Source organism: Microtus oregoni, unplaced genomic scaffold, assembly GCF_018167655.1.
Source record: "Microtus oregoni isolate MIOR12 unplaced genomic scaffold, Mior012 000012F_ref0000307, whole genome shotgun sequence".
Lineage (NCBI taxonomy): Eukaryota > Metazoa > Chordata > Mammalia > Rodentia > Cricetidae > Microtus > Microtus oregoni.
Window position 1 is genome coordinate 50,569,776 of NW_024543071.1, and position 18,039 is coordinate 50,587,814.

The window sequence follows — 18,039 nt, forward strand, 5'->3', positions numbered from 1 at the left end:
CTGGGGTAGACACTGCCACCACCCAGCCTAGGGATGGTAGACTCTGAGCCACACAGTGCCCCTCCTCTTGCCCTGTTGGCAGGAGCTCACACTCCTACCTATATGTAGTCCCGAAGCACGTGAAGAGGTCCAGCTATGGATAAGGAACAAGGAATCCTTCTTTCAAACTGGACTTTCTTTCTGTGACTGTTTTCAGAGTCGTTTTGTTTTGTTTTTTAATAAATAAATATTTTATTGTTGGATCTTTCTTCCTCCTCCTCTGGAGCTGTGCTTGGGGCCACTCTGATGCTCTGTTTCCTTATCACCAGCCAAGGGGAGAGGCTTTCCTGAGGTAGACACAACAGTTGCTAAGAAAGGAACACCTAAATCAGCGTATGAGAGGGCAGAAGGGCACAGGCTTCAGGACGCAGGGTAGACAGCAGTCTGGCACTCACGGGTAGGCCGCAGCTGCAGGGCCTCCTTGAAGTACTTGGGAAGCAGGAAGCCTTCAGCATCCCCTGGAGTCAGGATCACGCCGTTGGCAGAGCGGAAGAAGGGGATTCCATCTGCTCACAGAGCTAGGGATGTGACTAGTGCCCCTCTCTGACAGATTTGGGAGAGTTGCAGGAGAGTTTATACTTACCTGCCAAGGCTAGGGGTCCATCGATGAACACCGCCACATCACAATTTGGGCGCATGCCTGCAGGGACATCTAGACTGGAGCCTGGGGCATTTGGGCAGAATGGGGCTCTGGGGTGGGGTAGGGATGTACTGCTCCATGCAAGTCTGGGTAGTAGTCTCACACAAAGGAAGTTGTGACCTTTGGTGGGGGACCTGGGAGGACAGATTGGTGAAGGTGACACTGACCACTGATGACACCAGGGTCCCCAGGCAATCCTGAGGCCAAGTGGATGTGCGCCCTTCCTTGGCATGACAAGCCCTTCAGTAGAATAGATGGCCAATGCTTCCAGAATGTGCCGTGGACTAGCATCAAAGGCAGGGCTTGTGGTGTCTCCAGGGGCATCAGCTCCAACTTAGGTACCTGGGAATGAGTGTGAGAATGGACAGCAGTGAGACCTTCATCAACTGGGGTCCCACCTCGCTCTCCCTCCCACTTGCCCCTTGGCACCCACTTGTAGTGAGTGGCCCTGATTGGCCCTGATGAGAGGGCCAGTGCTGGGCTCGCCTGGCTGCAGGGCAAACCGCTGCTTTCCATTGGTATCCACCACCCGCTGCACATCCTCAATTGAGAAGCTGTGGAACTGGGGCAGCTGCAGAAGGGATCGCAGGGGTACAAAGCCATCTGCAGGGTGGGGGTGTGCTTAGGAGCCAGGGCTGTGGTTAACAGGGGAGCCACAGGCAGCTGGAGCAAAAGCTAGGCCTGGGAGGTCACATGACCTCCCATTGTGTGATCGGCAGGAAGGCTTCCCTTTTTGGGCCTCATTTTGTTTTTTCGGTGTTGGGGTGAAACAGAGCCTTGCACCTGCTAGGCAAGCACTCTGCTAAGGAGACACACTTCTTCTCTCCGAAGTCTCTGTTTTCTTAACTTACAGAGGAAGGCGATCAGCTTCATGGTGGGCACGGTGGTACATGCCTATAAGCCCAGCACTTGGGAGATACTGACAGAAGAATCAAACATTCAAGGCATTTTGAGGCTAGCTTAGGTTACATGACCCCTTGTCCTTAAGAGGACTGGCTGTTCTTCCAAAGGAAGTCTGATTCCCAGCACTCACACGGCAGCTCCCAACCATCTGAACTCCAGTTCCAGGGGGTCCAATGCCCTCTTCTGGCCTCCACAAGCACCAGATATGCATGTGCAGACATACATGCACACAGGCAAAACATTCATACACATATAAAATTTAAAACAAAAAAAACACTAAAAAAAATATATCTGCTTCAGAGTAACATAGTAAGCACTAAGTAGTTGACCCAGAGTGGCCATCCAATGAACATCAGTTGCTTCAGTATGCCCCCCTGCCCGTATAGGGCCACTTGGCTGAAAAACACATCATGAGGCCCAGCGTAGGCAGGGGCTTCTCTTCCAGAGGCCATGGAAGGGGTTCTGGACCTGGTTTCTCCTGTACATTGGGAGAGCCTGCGTATTCTGTGTTCCTACTGGCGCAGTGTTAATAGTTGAGGAGGCGAGGCTCCAGTTGCTCTCTGGCTCCTGCTTTTCCTCCCATCTTCCACAGTGCTCACTTACCAGCTCGCATGGGAAGTCCCAGCTTCAAGGCTCCGTGGCGTAGGACATAGGACAGAGCCTTAGACAGCTGCACGTCTCGGTCCTGAAAGAGTCCCGTGGTGGATTTCTGGGTTTCAGTAACTAGCCCTGAGCCCTACTACAAAGGTAGACCAGGACATCTCCAGTGGTCTCTGGGACCATTGGTCCTGCAGTCTTCCCACCAAGAAGCCAAGGCTCAGAGGGTCCCCTCCCCTGTCCAGCTACCGTGGGGGTGACGGTGGAAAAGTGCACACCTGTTCCCGGGGTCTATGGGCCCTTCTACCTTCCTGCCTCCTTCCTCCAGGGGCGTTCATGACTAAGACCTGTAGAGAACACGGACCTGTGGTCACTCTGCCCATAAAGTCACAAAGGCTCAGGATGAGAGAACCACATGACTCATCCCACCCTGGAACCTCTGGTCCATACAAGGAAATTTGAGGCCCAGCTGATGAGACTTGCCCAGGGTCACAATGACAGCCACGTGGCCCGAGGGATCAGGATCGAACCAAGCTCTCCGGAATCGGATGGCGGATCTGCCGTCCGGGTCTCAGGACTGGCGTGCGGACAGAAGCCAAGGTGAGCCGGTTCAGAAGCGCTCAGCTGCGGAGGGCGGGTCGCATGACGCGGACTGGCCAATGGGAAGCCGCGAAGGAAAGGGGCGGGCACTTCCGCTTGAGGGGAAAGAGGTGGAGCTTGGGGGCCAAGCCGGCCGGTGAATTCCGAGAGCCCGCTTCCAGACCGTGGGGGTAGATTCAGCGTATTCAGGTTGGATATAGGAGTCCTGGTTTGGGGACAGTGAGCATTGTAGCTGCTGGGTGGTAGGGATGACCAAAGGTTTTAAAGGTTCGGGGCAGCTGGAGTGTTGGCGCTTGCTAGGCTCATTGCTGGGAGTATACTCGCTGCCCAAGCAAGTCAGGTATCTGCAGAAGAGTTGGGTCACTCTCAGGAGTTCTGTGGAAGAGAGGCTCAGCTCGTTTCCTAGAGTTACAGGATAACCATCGGTGTCTTTCCCCAGAACGTCCCTGTCAAACCATGGACCCTGAGGTGTCCCTCCTGCTGCTTTGCCCTCTTGGGGGACTGTCCCAGGAGCAAGTAGCAGTAGAGCTAAGCCCAGCTCATGATCGTCGTCCACTGCCTGGAGGAGACAAGACCATTACTGCCATCTGGGAGAGCCGGCTACAGACCCAACCCTGGATCTTTGATGCTCCCAAGTTCCGCCTTCACTCAGCCAAGCTGGCATCCAGCTCACCTGGACCACAGCTGCTCCTGCAGCTGGGTCTAACTTCCTACCGGGACTTCCTGGGCACCAACTGGTCCAGCTCAGCCTCCTGGCTGCGGCAGCAGGGAGCTACAGATTGGGGTGACAAGCAAGCCTATCTGGCAGACCCACTGGGGGTGGGTGCCGCATTGGTCACAGCTGATGACTTTCTTGTCTTCCTGCGCCGCTCTCAGCAGGTGGCCGAGGCACCTGGGCTGGTGGACGTGCCTGGTGGGCACCCTGAACCTCAGGTAAAATGACTGAATACAGGGGCTCAAAGTCCAAGCTCCTAGTTCTGGTTTCATTTTCTCTTAAAGGGAAAAGCGGACTGGCATTTTGTAGCCTGCAGCCTCCCATGCTGTGTGCCCTGCTTGAGGGCTGTCCAGGAGAAACTGTGGGTCTAGAGGAGCATAGCCCATGACTCTTACCACTACTGAGAGGAGACAGGGTGCTCACTGCCGTTCAGGACACCCAGCTATAGATCTAAGCTGAAACAGTCCTATGGAAGCTAGGGAACATGGGAGGAGAGACTGAAGGGGAGGAGATGTCACTTCTCACCCAATCCATGTAATCCTTCCTAGCTAGGCTTCTGACTGCTTATTTGGAATAGGAGGGCCTGGGTTAGGGGATTGCCAAGACTCCCACACTGAATCTGCCCTAGGTCTTCATGGACAAGAGGAAAAGCAGTGTTGGAATTGGTATAGATGAAGGCTGAGCCTAAATTTTTCACAGGCCCTGTGCCCTGGTGGTAGCCCTCAGCACAAGAACCTCCCTGGGGAACTGGTGGTACGGGAACTCTTCTCCAGTGTCCTACAGGAGATCTGTGATGAGGTGAGTGACAGGGGCCCCAGATATGATGGGCATGAATGAAGGGGTAGAATTTGCTAGAAATTCGCAGGCCTGGGCTGGAGTAAGGGTCTGCATGAGCTAGCTGGCACTGAGAAAGAACATGGCCTTAATGCCGTGGCCATGATTCTTTGGTCCTCAGAGTCTTTCCTACAGTAGAAACAGAGAAAAATGTCTAGTCTAGTCTGTTCCTATATTTGCTGAAAAAATGTGAGTCTCAACTTCACTTGAGTAAAACGTCTCTGGGGCTGGGTGGTGGCGCACGCCTTTAATCCCAGCACTGGGGAGGCAGAGGCAGGTGGATCTCTACGTGAGTTAGAGACCAGCCTGTTCTAGGACAGGCTCCAAAGCTACACCGAGAAACCCTGGCTCGAAAAAACAAACAAACAAACAAACAAACAAAGGACTTCCCTGGACAATTTGTCCCATTTCTCATCTGTAAAATGAACGTACCCAGAGCCTGTATTTTAATGGGACACATGGCTAGCAAAACAAAAGTGCCAAGGGTCACAGGCCATTGAGGATTGGGGATGAGCTGGTAAACTGCCTAGCATAGTGGTTCTCAACCTTCCTAATACTGCAACCCTTAAATACAGTTCCTCATGTGGTGGTGACCCCCAACCATAAAATTATTTTCATTACTACTTCATCACTGTAATTCTGCTATTGTTAGGAACCATAATATAAATATCTGTGTTTACCAATGGTCTTAGGTGACCTATGTGAAAGGGTGATTCAACTTCCTCAGGGGCTGCGACCCACAGGTTGAGAAACACTGACTTAGCATGTACAAGGCCTGGGGCTTGATCCTCAGTACCATGTAATCCAGGTACAGTGATACACACATACCTATAATCCCAGCACTCAGGAGATGAAGGCAGAGGATCAGAAATTCAGGGTCATCTTTGTAGCCTGGGCTACATGAGGTCCTGTCTCAACAAAGACAAATATGCAGAACACCAAACCAACACTAAAACAGGCCATTGAGAGGGCAGCCTGACAGGGGGGACTCCCTGCCACAGGTGAACCTGCCACTGCACAGCCTGAGCCAGCCACTGTTACTGGGCATCGCTTGCAATGAGACCAGCGCGGGCAGAGCCAGTGCAGAGTTCTATGTCCAGTGAGTGCTCTGGGGGGCAGGATCCTGGGTGAGGTGGGTGGGGAAGGAGCGGGTTTGAGGAAACTGGAGTTCTTCAGGGTTCCTGTAAGGTCTGGACACAAACCAAGACACTCCCATGTTCTTGCCCAGATGCAGCCTAACTTCAGAGGAGGTCAGGCGTTATTACATGAATGGAGGACCTGAGGCCCACGAATCTACAGGAATCATCTTTGTGGAGACACAGGTGTGGAGCTGAGGCCTTCAAGGGGTCTGGTGATGGGGTGGGGGGAGGATACCTGGGTGAGGCAGAGATCTCCAAGGGGCACAAGGCTTAGCTCCTACCTAAGGGAAAAGTCCAGTACAGGGACAGTAGAGACGTACTGAGGTTCCGCAACTCCGGACACAGCTCCAAGGAAGCCTGATGTCTGGGTCTCATTGATTTCTCACAGAGGGTACAGAGACTGCAGGAAACGGAGATGTGGGCACAACTCTGCCCTTCGGCCAAAGGCGCCATCCTCCTCTACAATCGCCATCCACCTCTACAGTCGGGTGCGGAGAAGACGCACCTGAGTCACCCTAACGTCCCAGCCCTGTCACAGCGCTGAAGACAATAAAGGACTTTTATTTTTCAATTCCGTTGGCTTCTGCTGTTTCTCTGAAAGTCTGGGATCCTATGGGAGAACCCAGGGTGCGTGAGAGGGGCTGACCGCGTGGCGGAAAGGGAGCTAAACAAAAAGAAAGCCTCACAGCGCAGCCTCCGTGTGTCCCTCTTGTTTGGTGAATGTGGGCCAGGGCGCAGGAAAAGCGACCTCGCTGCTGAGCGGCGGGACGGGATGCCTTAAGCTGGATCCGGTACCGGACGGGTAGACAACGGGTAGACAACGGTACCTTTCGGGAACCCCAAGACTTCCGCTTCGCGGACTCTGACCAATGAGCGCACGGGGGCAGGTCCTTTGCCACACATCTTCACCTTCCTGGCCAATAAGCGTGGCCTGAACCTTGCGCCAATGAGGGATCGGGGGCGGGGCCTGTACGGGCGCAGGAAATGGCGGCGACTGCGGAGCCTGTGAGTGGGGGACAGGGGCGGGGCTTGCCTGTGGCTCCTCCTTCCACGCCCCCCTAACGCTGTAGGTGGGGAGGGTGTCCTTAGTCCCGAGCCGGTGGTCCAGATCTGGAGGCCAGTGCTGGAAGCGCCGGGGCACCCACGTCTGGTGCCTGTCCCGAGCCTGCTTCAGTCTGCCTTTGTGGGAAACTGAGACAGGCTCCCTCCCTCTGCCCCGACCCGCCCGACTGGGACCAATGCACCCCTCTCGGGGGCCTCCCTTTACCAGCTGCCCGCCCGCCGTCATCATGCCGTCTCTGTTGCTCCTGCTGCCCCTGCGCCTATGCCGGCTGTGGCCTCGCAGCCCTCCCACCCGGCTTCTCACAGCCAACACAGGGCAGCGGTGAGTTGAGCTCCAGATCTTGACCATGTTGCCCAGTGGCTTTCTGTGGAGAGCCACTGAGATAGCTGTCTCTGCATTATATGTCAAGTGCCTTTAGAGGTTTGTCACAGATGACCCTCACCTTCAGTGCTGGACGCGGCGTCAAGAGTTAAGAGTAGAGCCCCAGTATTGAGATAAGTGGCAGATGGGGAATTTGAGCTCAGGTCAAACCCAGTACTCTTTTCATAGTGCTGATACGTTGTCAGGCTTCACTGTGCATACACCGGGAAAGAGGAGGTGGGGTACAAAGATTTGGATTTCTGGGCTGGTCAGGAGGAATGAAGTGGGGGTGCAAGCCTGCCTTTTCCTTTGAGATGGAGTTTTCCTAAGTTTCCCAGGCAAGGCTCCAAATTCAGTCTCAGAGTTCAGGCACAGCCACCATGCCTGACTTGGAAATCAAACCGCCACCCCATACTGGCACTGGAACACAGAACCTCATGCATAAGAGGCCAGGAAATCTTTACTTCACTGATAGAAGGTCTGACGTAGACTAGGCTAGCCACAAATTTACTAGTAGCCAAGGAATGACCTTGAATTTCTGACTTTGCCTCCACCTCCCAAATTCTGGAATTACAAGTGGTCACCACCTCATATCACAAAACCCACTGGTTTAAGTAAGTTTTTAGGGGCTGGAGAGATGACTCAGAGATTAAAGCACTTGCCAAGTTGGGCGGTGGTGCTGCCCGCCTTTAATCCCAGCACTGGGGAGACAGAGACAGGCAGATCTCTGTGAGTGTGAGGCCAGCCTGGTCTACAGAGTGAGCTCCAGGACAGGATCTAAAGCTAGAGAGAAACCCTGTCTCAAAAAGAAACCAAACTAACAACAACAAAAAACAATTGCCACTCTCAACAGAAGACCCAGTTTTGTTTTGTTTTAGATTTATTATGTACAGTGTTCTGCATGTACACCTGCATGCCAGAAGAGGGCAGCAGATCTCATTATAGATGGTTGCAAACCACCATGTGATTGCTGGGAATTGAACTCAGGACCTCTGCATGAGTAGCCAGTGCTCTTAACCTCTGAGCCATCTCTCTTGTCCAAGGACCTGGTTTTGATTCCCAGCATCAACATGACGATTCACAACCACACTCTTCTGACCTGTTGGAGGCACCAGGCATTCACGTGGTGCACATACCTATAAACACTCATGTACATAAAATAAAATAACAAATCTTTTCAAGACAGGGTTTCTCTGTACTTTGGAGCCTGTCCTGGAAACTAGCTCTTGTAGACCAGACTGGCCTTGAACTCACAGAGACCCTACTGCTTCTGCCTCCTGAGTGCAGGTGTGTGCAACCACTGCCCAGCTAAAACAATAAATCTTTAAAGACGCGTTTTAGCCAGAATGGCGGCAGGATGGCAGTGCGCATCTTCAGTCCCAGAACTTGGGAGACAAAGGCAAACTCGGTTTAAGGCCAGTCTGGTCTACCTAGGGAGTTCCAGGTCAGACAAAGCTAATGAGACCCTGTTTAAAACAAAACAAACAAACAAAAAGGCAGCAGAACCCCTTTGGGTCCGTAGGAGACCAAGGACTACACTTTGAGGAGTCCTGACCATTCCTGAAACGCCCAAAGGGAAGGGTAATCTGGAGCTAGAAGTGTCTTGGGACTAACTTCAGTTCCTGGTGGTTGAACTGAAGGGTGTGGCCCAGGGAGGGTAGCAGGACAGGGCAGTGGTCTCCTAAGCCTCTGCAGGTTTGGGCTTCTCTTCACAGGTCTACTTCTACTAATTACTATGAACTGTTGGGGGTGCATCCTGGTGCCAGCGCTGAAGAGGTTAAACGTGCTTTCTTCACCAAGTCAAAAGAGGTATTGGTGTCCCCGAGGTGCGGAGGGAGGACGATGAGATCTGAGCCAGGCACAGGAGCACTCTACCTTCCTGGGTTCGGTCTGTCCCTCTAGCTGGCAGCACATTCCTACCACCTGTGTGGAGAGGGGGCACTCAATATCCTCTCTGAGGAAAGGATGCGGCAAGGCCAGGGGTCCATCCGGTGTGATTTTCTTTGTTTGTTTTTGAGATAGGATCTAACACTGTAGCCCAAACTGATCTCAAACTTTCAATGGTCCTCCCATCTCCACTTTCCTAGAACTGGAGTTACAGATGTGAGTTGGAATGTCTGGTTGGTCTTCTTGGGTGAGAGGGGTAGGAGTCTGTACTTTCTGACTCTCTGGCCCTTGGGGGGGTCAGCAAGCTGGTGAGTGAGAGGCAGTGGCCCACAGGCAAGGACTGTGGGAGTGATGCCAGTCTTTCGGAGTGGACATCATCAGGATAGGTCCTGGGAAGGACGTGGAAAATGAGATAAGTCTCACCCTAGCTGCACCCTGACCGAGACCCTGGGAACCCAGCCCTGCATAGCCGCTTTGTGGAGCTGAATGAGGCCTACCGAGTGCTCAGCCGTGAGGACAGTCGTCGCAACTATGACCAACAGCTGCATTCAACCAGTCCCCCCAAATCTTCAGGGACCAGAGCCCAGCCTAAGTATACCCAGGAGACACACAGGTACTGTCTCCTGACTCTGCTGTCCCACTCTGAAGCCTTCCAGGGAGCTTCATCTTTCCATTGCCCTTTTGCTCTCTCAGCAGCTCCTGGGAACCCCCAAACGCACAATACTGGGCCCAGTTTCACAATGTAAGGCCACAGGGGCCTGAGTCAAGGCGGCAGCAGAACAAACACAACCAGCGGGTCCTGGGGTACTGCCTCCTGCTCATGGTGGCAGGCATGGGCCTGCACTATATCGCTTTCAGGTGCCTCTCCATCCTTCCTCGGGTCCTGGGCAGAGGGTGGGTGAAGAGTGCTGTGGCCGGCCAGCCACAGCAGCCTATGACCCGCATTCTTTGTCTTTTTAAAGCTAAGAACTTTGTGAAATCAGTCTTTGGAGCCTTGCCTTGCTGGGTAAAGGCAGCGCTGCATGAAATGGCTAAAGCTGTTTTCTCTTTCTCATAGCTTGAATGTTAATCTTTGGTGCTGGTTGTTAGAGAGCCTAGAGCCATCCAAAACCATGCACAAGGAGGGCATAGACAAACCCCTGGGGTTCTCTTCCTCCGGCCACATGGTAAAACGGGCATGATGGTGTATGCCTGTAATCCCAGCACTCAGGAGATGGAGGCAGGAGGATAAGAAGCTGGGGCTGGAGAAATGGTTCAGTGATTAAGATTGCTTGCTGCTCTTACAGAGGAACAGAGTTCACAGAGTTCAATCCCAGCACCCACATATGATAACCCACAACTGCCAGGAGATCTGATGCCCTCTTCTGGCCTTCAAGCAAACCTGCACACACATGATATGAACACACACACACAAATCTTTTTGTGAGGTCCAGGGTCATCCTTGGCTACATCACTGTGTTTGAAGACAGCCTAGGCTTCATTAAACTGTGTCACTATAGCAAGAAAGAGGAAGGGAGGGAGGACAAGTGCAGTGTGACAGAGACAGTCCTTGCTGGCAGCCAGGACCTCACGCCGCTCTCTCATGCATGCTGTAATTCCAGTTTTCTGCAGCACAGATGCCCAAAGGATGGTGCCCACTGCCAGTACTGTCTAGTTCAGCAATGGCGATGAGAGAAATACACCCCCTTCTTAATCTCCTGGGAGGGCCATTCCGATTTCAGACCTGTTTCACCAATCTTCACCAGACAGTCAAGGACTTAGGGTACCACCCAGCCCTGCACTGACCTGGACCACTTGGCATCCTCCCCTACTTCCCCCGGCTCCGAAACAGGGTTTCTCTATGTAGCCCAGGCTGTACTAAAACTTATTCTCGTTCTGTAGACCAGGCTGGCCTGAAACTCAGAGATCTGCCTGCCTCTGCCTCCCGAGAGCTGGAATTAAAAAATATGGGCCACCACCACCCAGCTTGTGCCCTTTTCTTTCTTTTTTTGGTTTTTTGAGACAGGTTTCTCTGTGTAACAGCCCAGATTGTCCTGAAACTCACTCTGTAGACCAGGCTGTCCTCGAACTCAGAGATCTGCCTGCCTCTGCCTCCCCACAGCTGGGATTAAAGGTGTGCACCACCACCGCCCAACCTCTTTTTTCAGTTTATCACAAAACTGCTTGTTAGGAGAGATGTAAAGTTGTGTGGTAGATACTAGAGCCTGGTTGAGGACCAGGGCTTCAGGGACAGCAGTGTCTGGAGAACCAGAGTTAATTGCAATCCCCTCACAGGAAGCTGGAGCAGGTGCACCGGAGCTTCATGGATGAGAAGGATCGGATCATCACAGCCATTTACAACGACACGAGGGCGAGGGCCAGGTCTGTCACTGCACCATCTTGCCTGGCTCCCTGCCCCAGAAGTACCCTTCAGGATCCCTGTCCAGATCTATCTTTTCTCCAGGGCCAACAGAGCCAGGATTCAGCAGGAGCGCCAGCGGAGGCAGCAGCGTCGGAAAGGATCCTCCCTGCCCACAGAAGGCCCTGGGATCGTGCCCCAGGACAGTAGCCCTTGAGGGGCTCACTTAGATGGGACCTGCATTGGTCCTCTCCTTGCTGCCTATCCAGGACTACAGATTTCCTACAGCACGTGCAATAAACTCATTTTCAGACTCTTGTCCGGCTCGGTTCTTCAGGTCACACATCTCACCCTTCACCTCTTGTTGCAGCGACCCCGGAGTCTGGCCTCCAGGGCGGTGCGTCCCCTTTCCCCTGCAGCGTCCGGAGGGGGCGTTGGAGGGGACCAGCTCCGCCCCCGCCCCGCCTCCTCCCGCAGCCTGGTGGGGAGCGCGTGTTTAGGTCACATGAGCCTCCAGCCCGCCAGCCCCGGCCAGGCCCCCTGCCACCCCCGTCGTCCCCGCCGCCCGCCGTCCCCGCCACCGCCACCGCCACCGGCCGCCTGCCCGTTCCGCTCCTCCAGCCGCCGCCGCGGCGCTGCGCTGCGCTGCCTGCGCCCAGGGCTCGGGAGGGGGCCGCGGAGGAGCCGCCCCCCGCGCCGGGCCCCGGGTCCCCGGGCCCGCGCCATGGGGCTCTGGCTGCCGCCGCCCCCCGCGCCGCCGGGCTAGGGCTATGTGGGGCTCCCAGGCGCGCGGCCCCCGCGGGCACCATGAGCCCCCTGCTCCGCAGCCTGCTGCTCGCTGCACTGCTGCAGCTGGCCCTCACCCAGGTATGTGTGTCCACGACATCCAGCTCGCCCGCCCGCGGTGCCCTCTCAAGGTTGGCGGAAGTAGGGAGGCGCCCGGTACCTCTGCGGAGGGGATCCACTGGTCCAACTACGGATAACCCTGGGTGCCCCTCTACGCAGGCCTGCTAGCCCTAGCTCTAGCCCCCTTGCCACTCCCCCGCCCCACCTTAGCCCCTGGACTCCTGGGGAGGGGGGCGGAGCTGCTTCAGTGCCCTCGGAACCTCTTTGCCTCTCCCACTGTCCCTGCTCCTGACCTAAAACCAAGCCCAGGCTTGAGGTTGAGTGCCACTCCCATAGTACGTTTGGTGGGTCTTGGGCCAGGGAGAAGTCCCAGATGGCTATGTGGACAAGGAAAATTAGAGCTGAGGTCCTAGGAACAGAACAACCTGGAAAGATGTCAGAAAGGAGGAGCAAGAAGCCTGACTCAAGGCCAAAGCACTCACACAGTCACAGAGCCAGGCCTTATAGAGTGCACCTTGGGCCCAGGTATCTTCTTTTCCACAGGCTCCTGTGTCCCAGTTTGATGGCTCCAGCCACCAGAAGAAAGGTAATAATAGTTAACAATAACTTGATTCCAGCCAGTACTAAGAGGGGTTGGCACATGCCCAGAGTTTATGTCCCTCATCTTGTGTGATTCCCTACCCTTTGGGAGATGCCGTTTCTCCCAAAAGAGGAAACTGAGGCAGAGAGCTTAATGATTTCTTGAGAAAGAAGGCAAAGGAAGACAGGTTTAAAGGAAGGGTTGGGGGGGCGACAAGGTACTGGGGAGGCTACATGCTGGAAGCAGCTTCAGGAAAAGCAGTAAGAACTTAATCCCTCTGGGTCTGCCCACAGTGGTGTCGTGGATAGATGTTTATGCGCGTGCCACATGCCAGCCCAGGGAGGTGGTGGTGCCTCTGAGTATGGAGCTCATGGGCAATGTGGTCAAACAACTAGTGCCCAGCTGCGTGACTGTGCAGCGCTGTGGTGGCTGCTGCCCTGACGACGGCCTGGAATGTGTGCCCATTGGGCAACACCAAGTCCGAATGCAGGTATTGGGGTCTATGGGTCACGCATGTTGATGGGACAGTGGTGCTCTGGGGGCTGGGTCTGCCCAGAGACAGGCACACAGGAGGCGGGAAGTTCTGGCCATTCTTCCTCTAGCCCATGAGTATCCCCTTTCTCTGCCTTTCTACTGCCCCCCACCACTCACTGTCTCTTCCTCATTCTCCTGAGTACAGATCCTCATGATCCAGTACCCGAGCAGTCAGCTGGGGGAGATGTCCCTGGAAGAACACAGCCAATGTGAATGCAGGTGCCAGCCAGGTCTAACTTCCAAGTTCACAAAGTGTAGCCTGGGGTGGGGGTATCAGGCATGGGATTGCACTGTAGTAGGGACTAGGTGACTGAGAGTAGACCAGAAGTAGGCATGGATCCTGGGGCAAGAGAGCAGGAGGCTTGGGTTTCCTTACCCTCTCTTATCTCCTCCCCTCCTCTATCTCTCCCCCTCTCTCGTTTTTCAGACCAAAAAAAAAGGAGAGTGCTGTGAAGCCAGATAGGTGAGTTCCTGAGGCTTGCTGCTGGTCCAGGAGAGAGCCCACGGGTAGGCTAGAAGGTGCACAAGTGAGCCAGGAGGCTGCAGCCCCTCTTTGCTTTCTCGTCTCACCTGACAACCCTTCCGTTTTATGCTCCCCAAATCACTGCATTCTGTCCCAGCCCTAGCTCCTGGGAAGACTCTTTCCACCCCAGACATGTCGCTTCTCCTCCTAGGGCTGCCATACCCCACCACCGTCCCCAGCCCCGCTCTGTTCCGGGCTGGGACTCTGCCCCGGGAGCACCCTCCCCAGCTGACATCATCCATCCCACTCCAGCCCCAGGACCCTCTGCCCACGTTGTACCCAGCGCCGTCAGCGCCCTGACCCCCGGACCTGCCGCTGCCGCTGCCGACGCCGCAGCCTCCTCCGTTGCCAAGGGCGGGGCTTAGAGCTCAACCCAGACACCTGCAGGTGAGGAGTCTATGGGGTGGCATTTGTGTGGGAAGGCATCAAGGCTGTGTCCTGGAGCAGGTCCAGGTGAGCCTGCCAGTAGGAGAGAGACCAGGGAAGGAGGCGCCAGCTGCATGTGTTAAACATTTACTGCGCATCTGCTGGCAACCAGATCAGTAAAACACAGCTCCGGTTCAGATGCTCAAGTCAGAGAGCGGGAGAAATGATGCCTTCACCAGCAGAGGATGCTGAGCACTGTGATGGGGCATCCGATCTCATCTCTGCACAATTCAGCCATCTCTTGGAGCAGAACTAAAGACTTTCTCCAATTTGCAGAGCTTTATGTTTCACAGAAGCCCATGTGATAGACATTTGCTCTGCTCTGTAAGCTGAGAGAGAGCAAGGAGTATGGGAGCCCCGTGTGCCTCTGCTTACAATTCTTTTTTTTTTTTTTTTTTAGTTTTTCGAGACAGGGTTTCTCTGTAGCTTTGGAGCCTGTCCTGGCACTAGCTCTTGTAGACCAGGCTGGTCTCGAACTCACAGAGATCCGCCTGCCTCTGCCTCCCGAGTGCTGGGATTAAAGGCGTGCGCCACCACCGCCCGGCTCTGCTTACAATTCTTAAGCAGCCCTTCTGTGTTCCATAGTGAGGCCATGGGGTGATAAATGGGCCAGACTCTGGAGGTCCCCAGAGACTATCGGGAAAAAATGGGGTTCAAAAAAATAAAAAGAAATGCGTCAAGAGGACTGGGACCTGGCATGGTAGTGTATACCAGGAATCTTGGCACTCAGGTGGAGGCAGGAGGATTAGGAGTTCAAAGTCAACCTCAGCTACAGAGAGTTTAAAGTCAGCTTGGGCTGCTTGAAATCCTAATTAAAAAACAAAAATCCACAAGAAGGCAAAAAGGAGCTTTGGCTGGGTATGGTGGCACACACCTGTAATTCCAGAACTGGGGAAGTAGAGGCAGGAGTGATTTTGAGGACAGTCTGGGCTGTAAATCAAAGTGGCCTCAACACACAAGCTGTAATAACAAAGAGCTGGGGATGTAACTGAGCTGGTAGAGTGCTTGTCCAGCATGCAAGAAACCTTAGATTTGATCTTGAGCAACAAGTGAAACCAGGTAGGGTAGCATTCAAAAGTTCAAGGTCATTCCTTGCTGAGTTTGAAGCTAGCTTGGCCCACATGAGTAAGGGCTGTAGAGATGGCTCTGTGGTTACGAGCACTTTCTGCTATTGCAGAGTATCCAGGTTTGGTTTTCAGCACCTACATGGTGACTCACAACCATCTACGAGTCCAGTTCCAGGACATCCAATGCCCTCTTCTGCAGACACCAGGCGTACATGCAGTGCACATGCATGCAAGCAAAAACACTCGTATATATAAAAGATCCAGCCTGTCGGTGGTGCACATCTTTAATCCCAGCACTTAGGAGGCAGAAGTAGGAACATCTCTAAGTTCAAGGACAGCCTGGTCTACCCAGGGCTACTCAGAGAAACCCTGTCTTGAAGAAACAAACAAAAATGATATAACTAAATAGATAAATAAATAGGGGCTAAAGAGATGGCTCAGCTGGGAAAATACCTTCCAAGCATGAAGACCTGAATTTGGATCCCTAACACCCATGAAGAAAGGTAGGAGTGATACACTGTAACCTTAGTGTGGGAAGGGTAGGCAGAGACAAAAGGAACCCTGGAGTTTGTCAACCATCATAGAAGAATCAGTTAGCTTCACACCTAGTGACTTTGTCTCCAAAGATAAAAAGTGGAAGGGGTAGAGAGAGATGGCTCAGAGTGACTGCTACTCCTGCAGAAGACTGAGTACAGATCCAAAACCCTCTTGAGGGCTGCAACTCCAGCTGCCTCCAGCTCCAGCTCCCTCTCCTGGCCTCCTCAGGTACCTGTATACATGTGCTTATATAGGCAGACATATACACAACTAAGTAAAAATAGCAAAATATGTTCTTGTTTGTTTTGGTTTGACTTGGTTTTTTGAGACAGGGTCTCTACATAGCTTTGGCTGTATTGGAACTCCCGTAGACCAGGCTGGCCTTGAACTCATATATCTGCCTGCCTCTGTCTCCCAAGTGGTGGGATCAAAGAATGCACCACTACACCAGGCAAAAAGGATAAAGGTGGAGGATGATTAAATCTTAAGGATATTACACACACACATACACACTAGCCCCTCCTTTAAAAAGTCACCTACTTTTCCTTCCTTCCTTCCTTCCTTCTTTCTCTCTCTTTCCCTCTCTCTCTTTCTTTCGTTTATTTCGAGGCAGGGTTTCTCTGTAGCTTTGGAGCGTGTCCTGGAACTTACTTGGTAGACCAGGCTGGCCTTGAACTCAGAGTGTCTGTCTCTACCCACCAAGTGCTAGGATTAAAGGCATGTGCCACCACTGCTTGGCAAAAGCTACCTATTTTTATGTTCATTGGTGCTTTGTCTACATGTATGTCTGTGTGAGGGTGTCAGGTCCCCTAGAACTGGTTCCACACAGTTGTGAGCTACTGTGTGGGTGCTGGCCACTGAACTGAGTCCTCTGGAAGAACAGTCAGTGCTCTTAACCACTGAGCCCTCTCTCCAGCCCATTTAACAAAATTAAAAAAAAATAAAAATGAATAAATATGAAAGAAGAGCTTGGAGTTAAGCTCCAGGCTGCACTAATATCCCTTCCTCCATTCCCTAGGTGCCGGAAGCCTCGAAAATGACAAGTGGCTTTTCAGACTCCACAGGGCTATTTGCTTCACAGGCCTCATCCTAGTGGGAGAAGACAGGAGCATAGAAGAACCAACTCAGACTGGGAGGAAGCAGCCCCAGGACATGGACCCTTTAGAGAGCTCTCCTGCCATCCTTTGTCTCCTAGCACTGCCATCTGACAGTTGGCAAGGGATCTATATCTCCCCTTAGGGGGAACAGGGTACTAGCTCAGCTAACCACCCTCGGCTAATGAGCATCTTCTGGTTGCTCTGCTTCCCCTCACTATGAAGACCCTAAGCCTCTGCAAACGTGGGATTTGGGCTCTGTTACAATAACTCTGACACCGCCCCCTCAATCCTGATAAAAAAGATGGAAGACACTATCACTGCTTGCTTCTGTCATTGTTTGCTACTCTGCAGGCTGGCCAGCTTGGGCAGGAAAGTGTGCACCACTGCATCTGAGCTTGCCTCTCTGGGCCAGGGGGACCCAGGACCCAACAATGGTTCCCAGGCAAAGCCACAACCACCACAAACCTAGCCAGGGAAAGGAATGTGGGACCCATGTTCACATGGGAAGAACGCATGACTGCTGCTATTAAAACCCTTTGGGCTTCAGATAAGTATGACTTTCTTCACACAGTAGGAGGTTACACCCATTTTCCCCGCTGGGCACTTTACGATACTGTTCCCTGTGGCTGCCCTTTTCATTTCTCAGTTCTGCCTTTTTGGCTGGAAGGCCTCCTTTAAGAGTACACCCCCACCCGTCCCCCTATACAGTCTCCTTCAGCTGTGCAATCACTAGTACCCCAGGAGTCATCAGAGATTTCTAACTAGCCCACTCAAGCTAAGTGTCCACCCTTATCCAGGACAGAGTGGGAACCCAGCCTAGGCACCAAGGCTTTGCCCTACGACAAGATGTTTGGGGCAGACTTGACTGAAGGCAGGCAGTCACCCAAATGAAGGGACTGGTGGAGTGTATGGTCATGATCTTGGAGGATAAACTGAAGAATTCCTGATGATGGCCACATACGTACTTTATCCATTTACGAGAGTCTCACATAGCCCAGGCTGGCCCCAAACTCTTTACGTAGCCAAGGATGACATAAATTTTTAATCTTCCTACATTCACTTCTTATGTACTGGAACTACAGGGTTACAGCTGGGAATCAAACCTACCTGTTCCTGCAGGCTAGGCAAGCACTACCAACTTAGCTACATCTCCGGCCCTGATACTATGTTTAAACTTTTTTTTGTTGAGATAATGTCTCATGTTGTCTCATGTAGCCCAGGCTGACACAGTATTCAGCCTCCATGTATGCCTGCAGACCAGAAGAGGGAACCAGATCTCATTACAGATGGTTGTGAGCCACCATGTGGTTGCTG

The 18,039-nt window shown here is 53.1% G+C and overlaps 4 protein-coding genes across 13 annotated transcripts; 3 read left to right on the forward strand and 1 right to left on the reverse strand.

The window, feature by feature from the left end:
- Window positions 1-174: 174 nt before the first annotated feature.
- On the reverse strand, window positions 175-2,927 carry Trpt1 (tRNA phosphotransferase 1). 7 transcript variants are annotated; one of them, XM_041661644.1, is made up of 8 exons: window positions 2,663-2,927; window positions 2,458-2,526; window positions 2,186-2,267; window positions 1,113-1,282; window positions 847-1,021; window positions 623-679; window positions 435-545; window positions 175-347 (listed from the first exon to the last, which is right to left on the reverse strand). In XM_041661644.1, the coding sequence occupies exons 2-8, from the start codon at window positions 2,515-2,517 to the stop codon at window positions 232-234; spliced, it is 771 nt and encodes a 256-aa protein (XP_041517578.1). In that variant the 5' UTR covers window positions 2,518-2,526; window positions 2,663-2,927; the 3' UTR covers window positions 175-231. The 7 variants fall into 7 exon arrangements, with proteins under 7 accessions (XP_041517578.1, XP_041517577.1, XP_041517580.1 ...); XM_041661643.1 differs by having other exon boundaries at window positions 2,630-2,926; XM_041661646.1 differs by lacking the exons at window positions 2,458-2,526; window positions 2,663-2,927 and adding an exon at window positions 2,544-2,605.
- Window positions 2,881-6,038, forward strand: Nudt22 (nudix hydrolase 22). The gene is made up of 6 exons (XM_041661639.1): window positions 2,881-2,968; window positions 3,219-3,712; window positions 4,194-4,292; window positions 5,330-5,427; window positions 5,557-5,650; window positions 5,856-6,038. Exons 2-6 carry the CDS (start codon window positions 3,236-3,238, stop codon window positions 6,009-6,011), a joined length of 924 nt encoding a protein of 307 aa, XP_041517573.1. The 5' UTR covers window positions 2,881-2,968; window positions 3,219-3,235; the 3' UTR covers window positions 6,012-6,038.
- Window positions 6,039-6,428: 390 nt separating this feature from the next.
- On the forward strand, window positions 6,429-11,433 carry Dnajc4 (DnaJ heat shock protein family (Hsp40) member C4). 3 transcript variants are annotated; one of them, XM_041660961.1, is made up of 7 exons: window positions 6,429-6,472; window positions 6,738-6,851; window positions 8,606-8,699; window positions 9,206-9,390; window positions 9,471-9,635; window positions 11,052-11,138; window positions 11,221-11,433. In XM_041660961.1, exons 2-7 carry the CDS (start codon window positions 6,757-6,759, stop codon window positions 11,330-11,332), a joined length of 738 nt encoding a protein of 245 aa, XP_041516895.1. In that variant the 5' UTR covers window positions 6,429-6,472; window positions 6,738-6,756; the 3' UTR covers window positions 11,333-11,433. The 3 variants fall into 3 exon arrangements, with proteins under 3 accessions (XP_041516895.1, XP_041516894.1, XP_041516893.1); XM_041660960.1 differs by lacking the exon at window positions 6,429-6,472 and having other exon boundaries at window positions 6,506-6,851; window positions 9,474-9,635; XM_041660959.1 differs by lacking the exon at window positions 6,429-6,472 and having other exon boundaries at window positions 6,509-6,851.
- A 221-nt stretch (window positions 11,434-11,654) lies between these two features.
- Window positions 11,655-17,036, forward strand: Vegfb (vascular endothelial growth factor B). 2 transcript variants are annotated; one of them, XM_041660962.1, is made up of 7 exons: window positions 11,655-11,982; window positions 12,505-12,547; window positions 12,835-13,031; window positions 13,221-13,294; window positions 13,503-13,538; window positions 13,750-13,985; window positions 16,647-17,036. In XM_041660962.1, exons 1-6 carry the CDS (start codon window positions 11,923-11,925, stop codon window positions 13,961-13,963), a joined length of 624 nt encoding a protein of 207 aa, XP_041516896.1. In that variant the 5' UTR covers window positions 11,655-11,922; the 3' UTR covers window positions 13,964-13,985; window positions 16,647-17,036. The 2 variants fall into 2 exon arrangements, with proteins under 2 accessions (XP_041516896.1, XP_041516897.1); XM_041660963.1 differs by having other exon boundaries at window positions 11,656-11,982; window positions 13,851-13,985.
- Window positions 17,037-18,039: the final 1,003 nt, after the last annotated feature.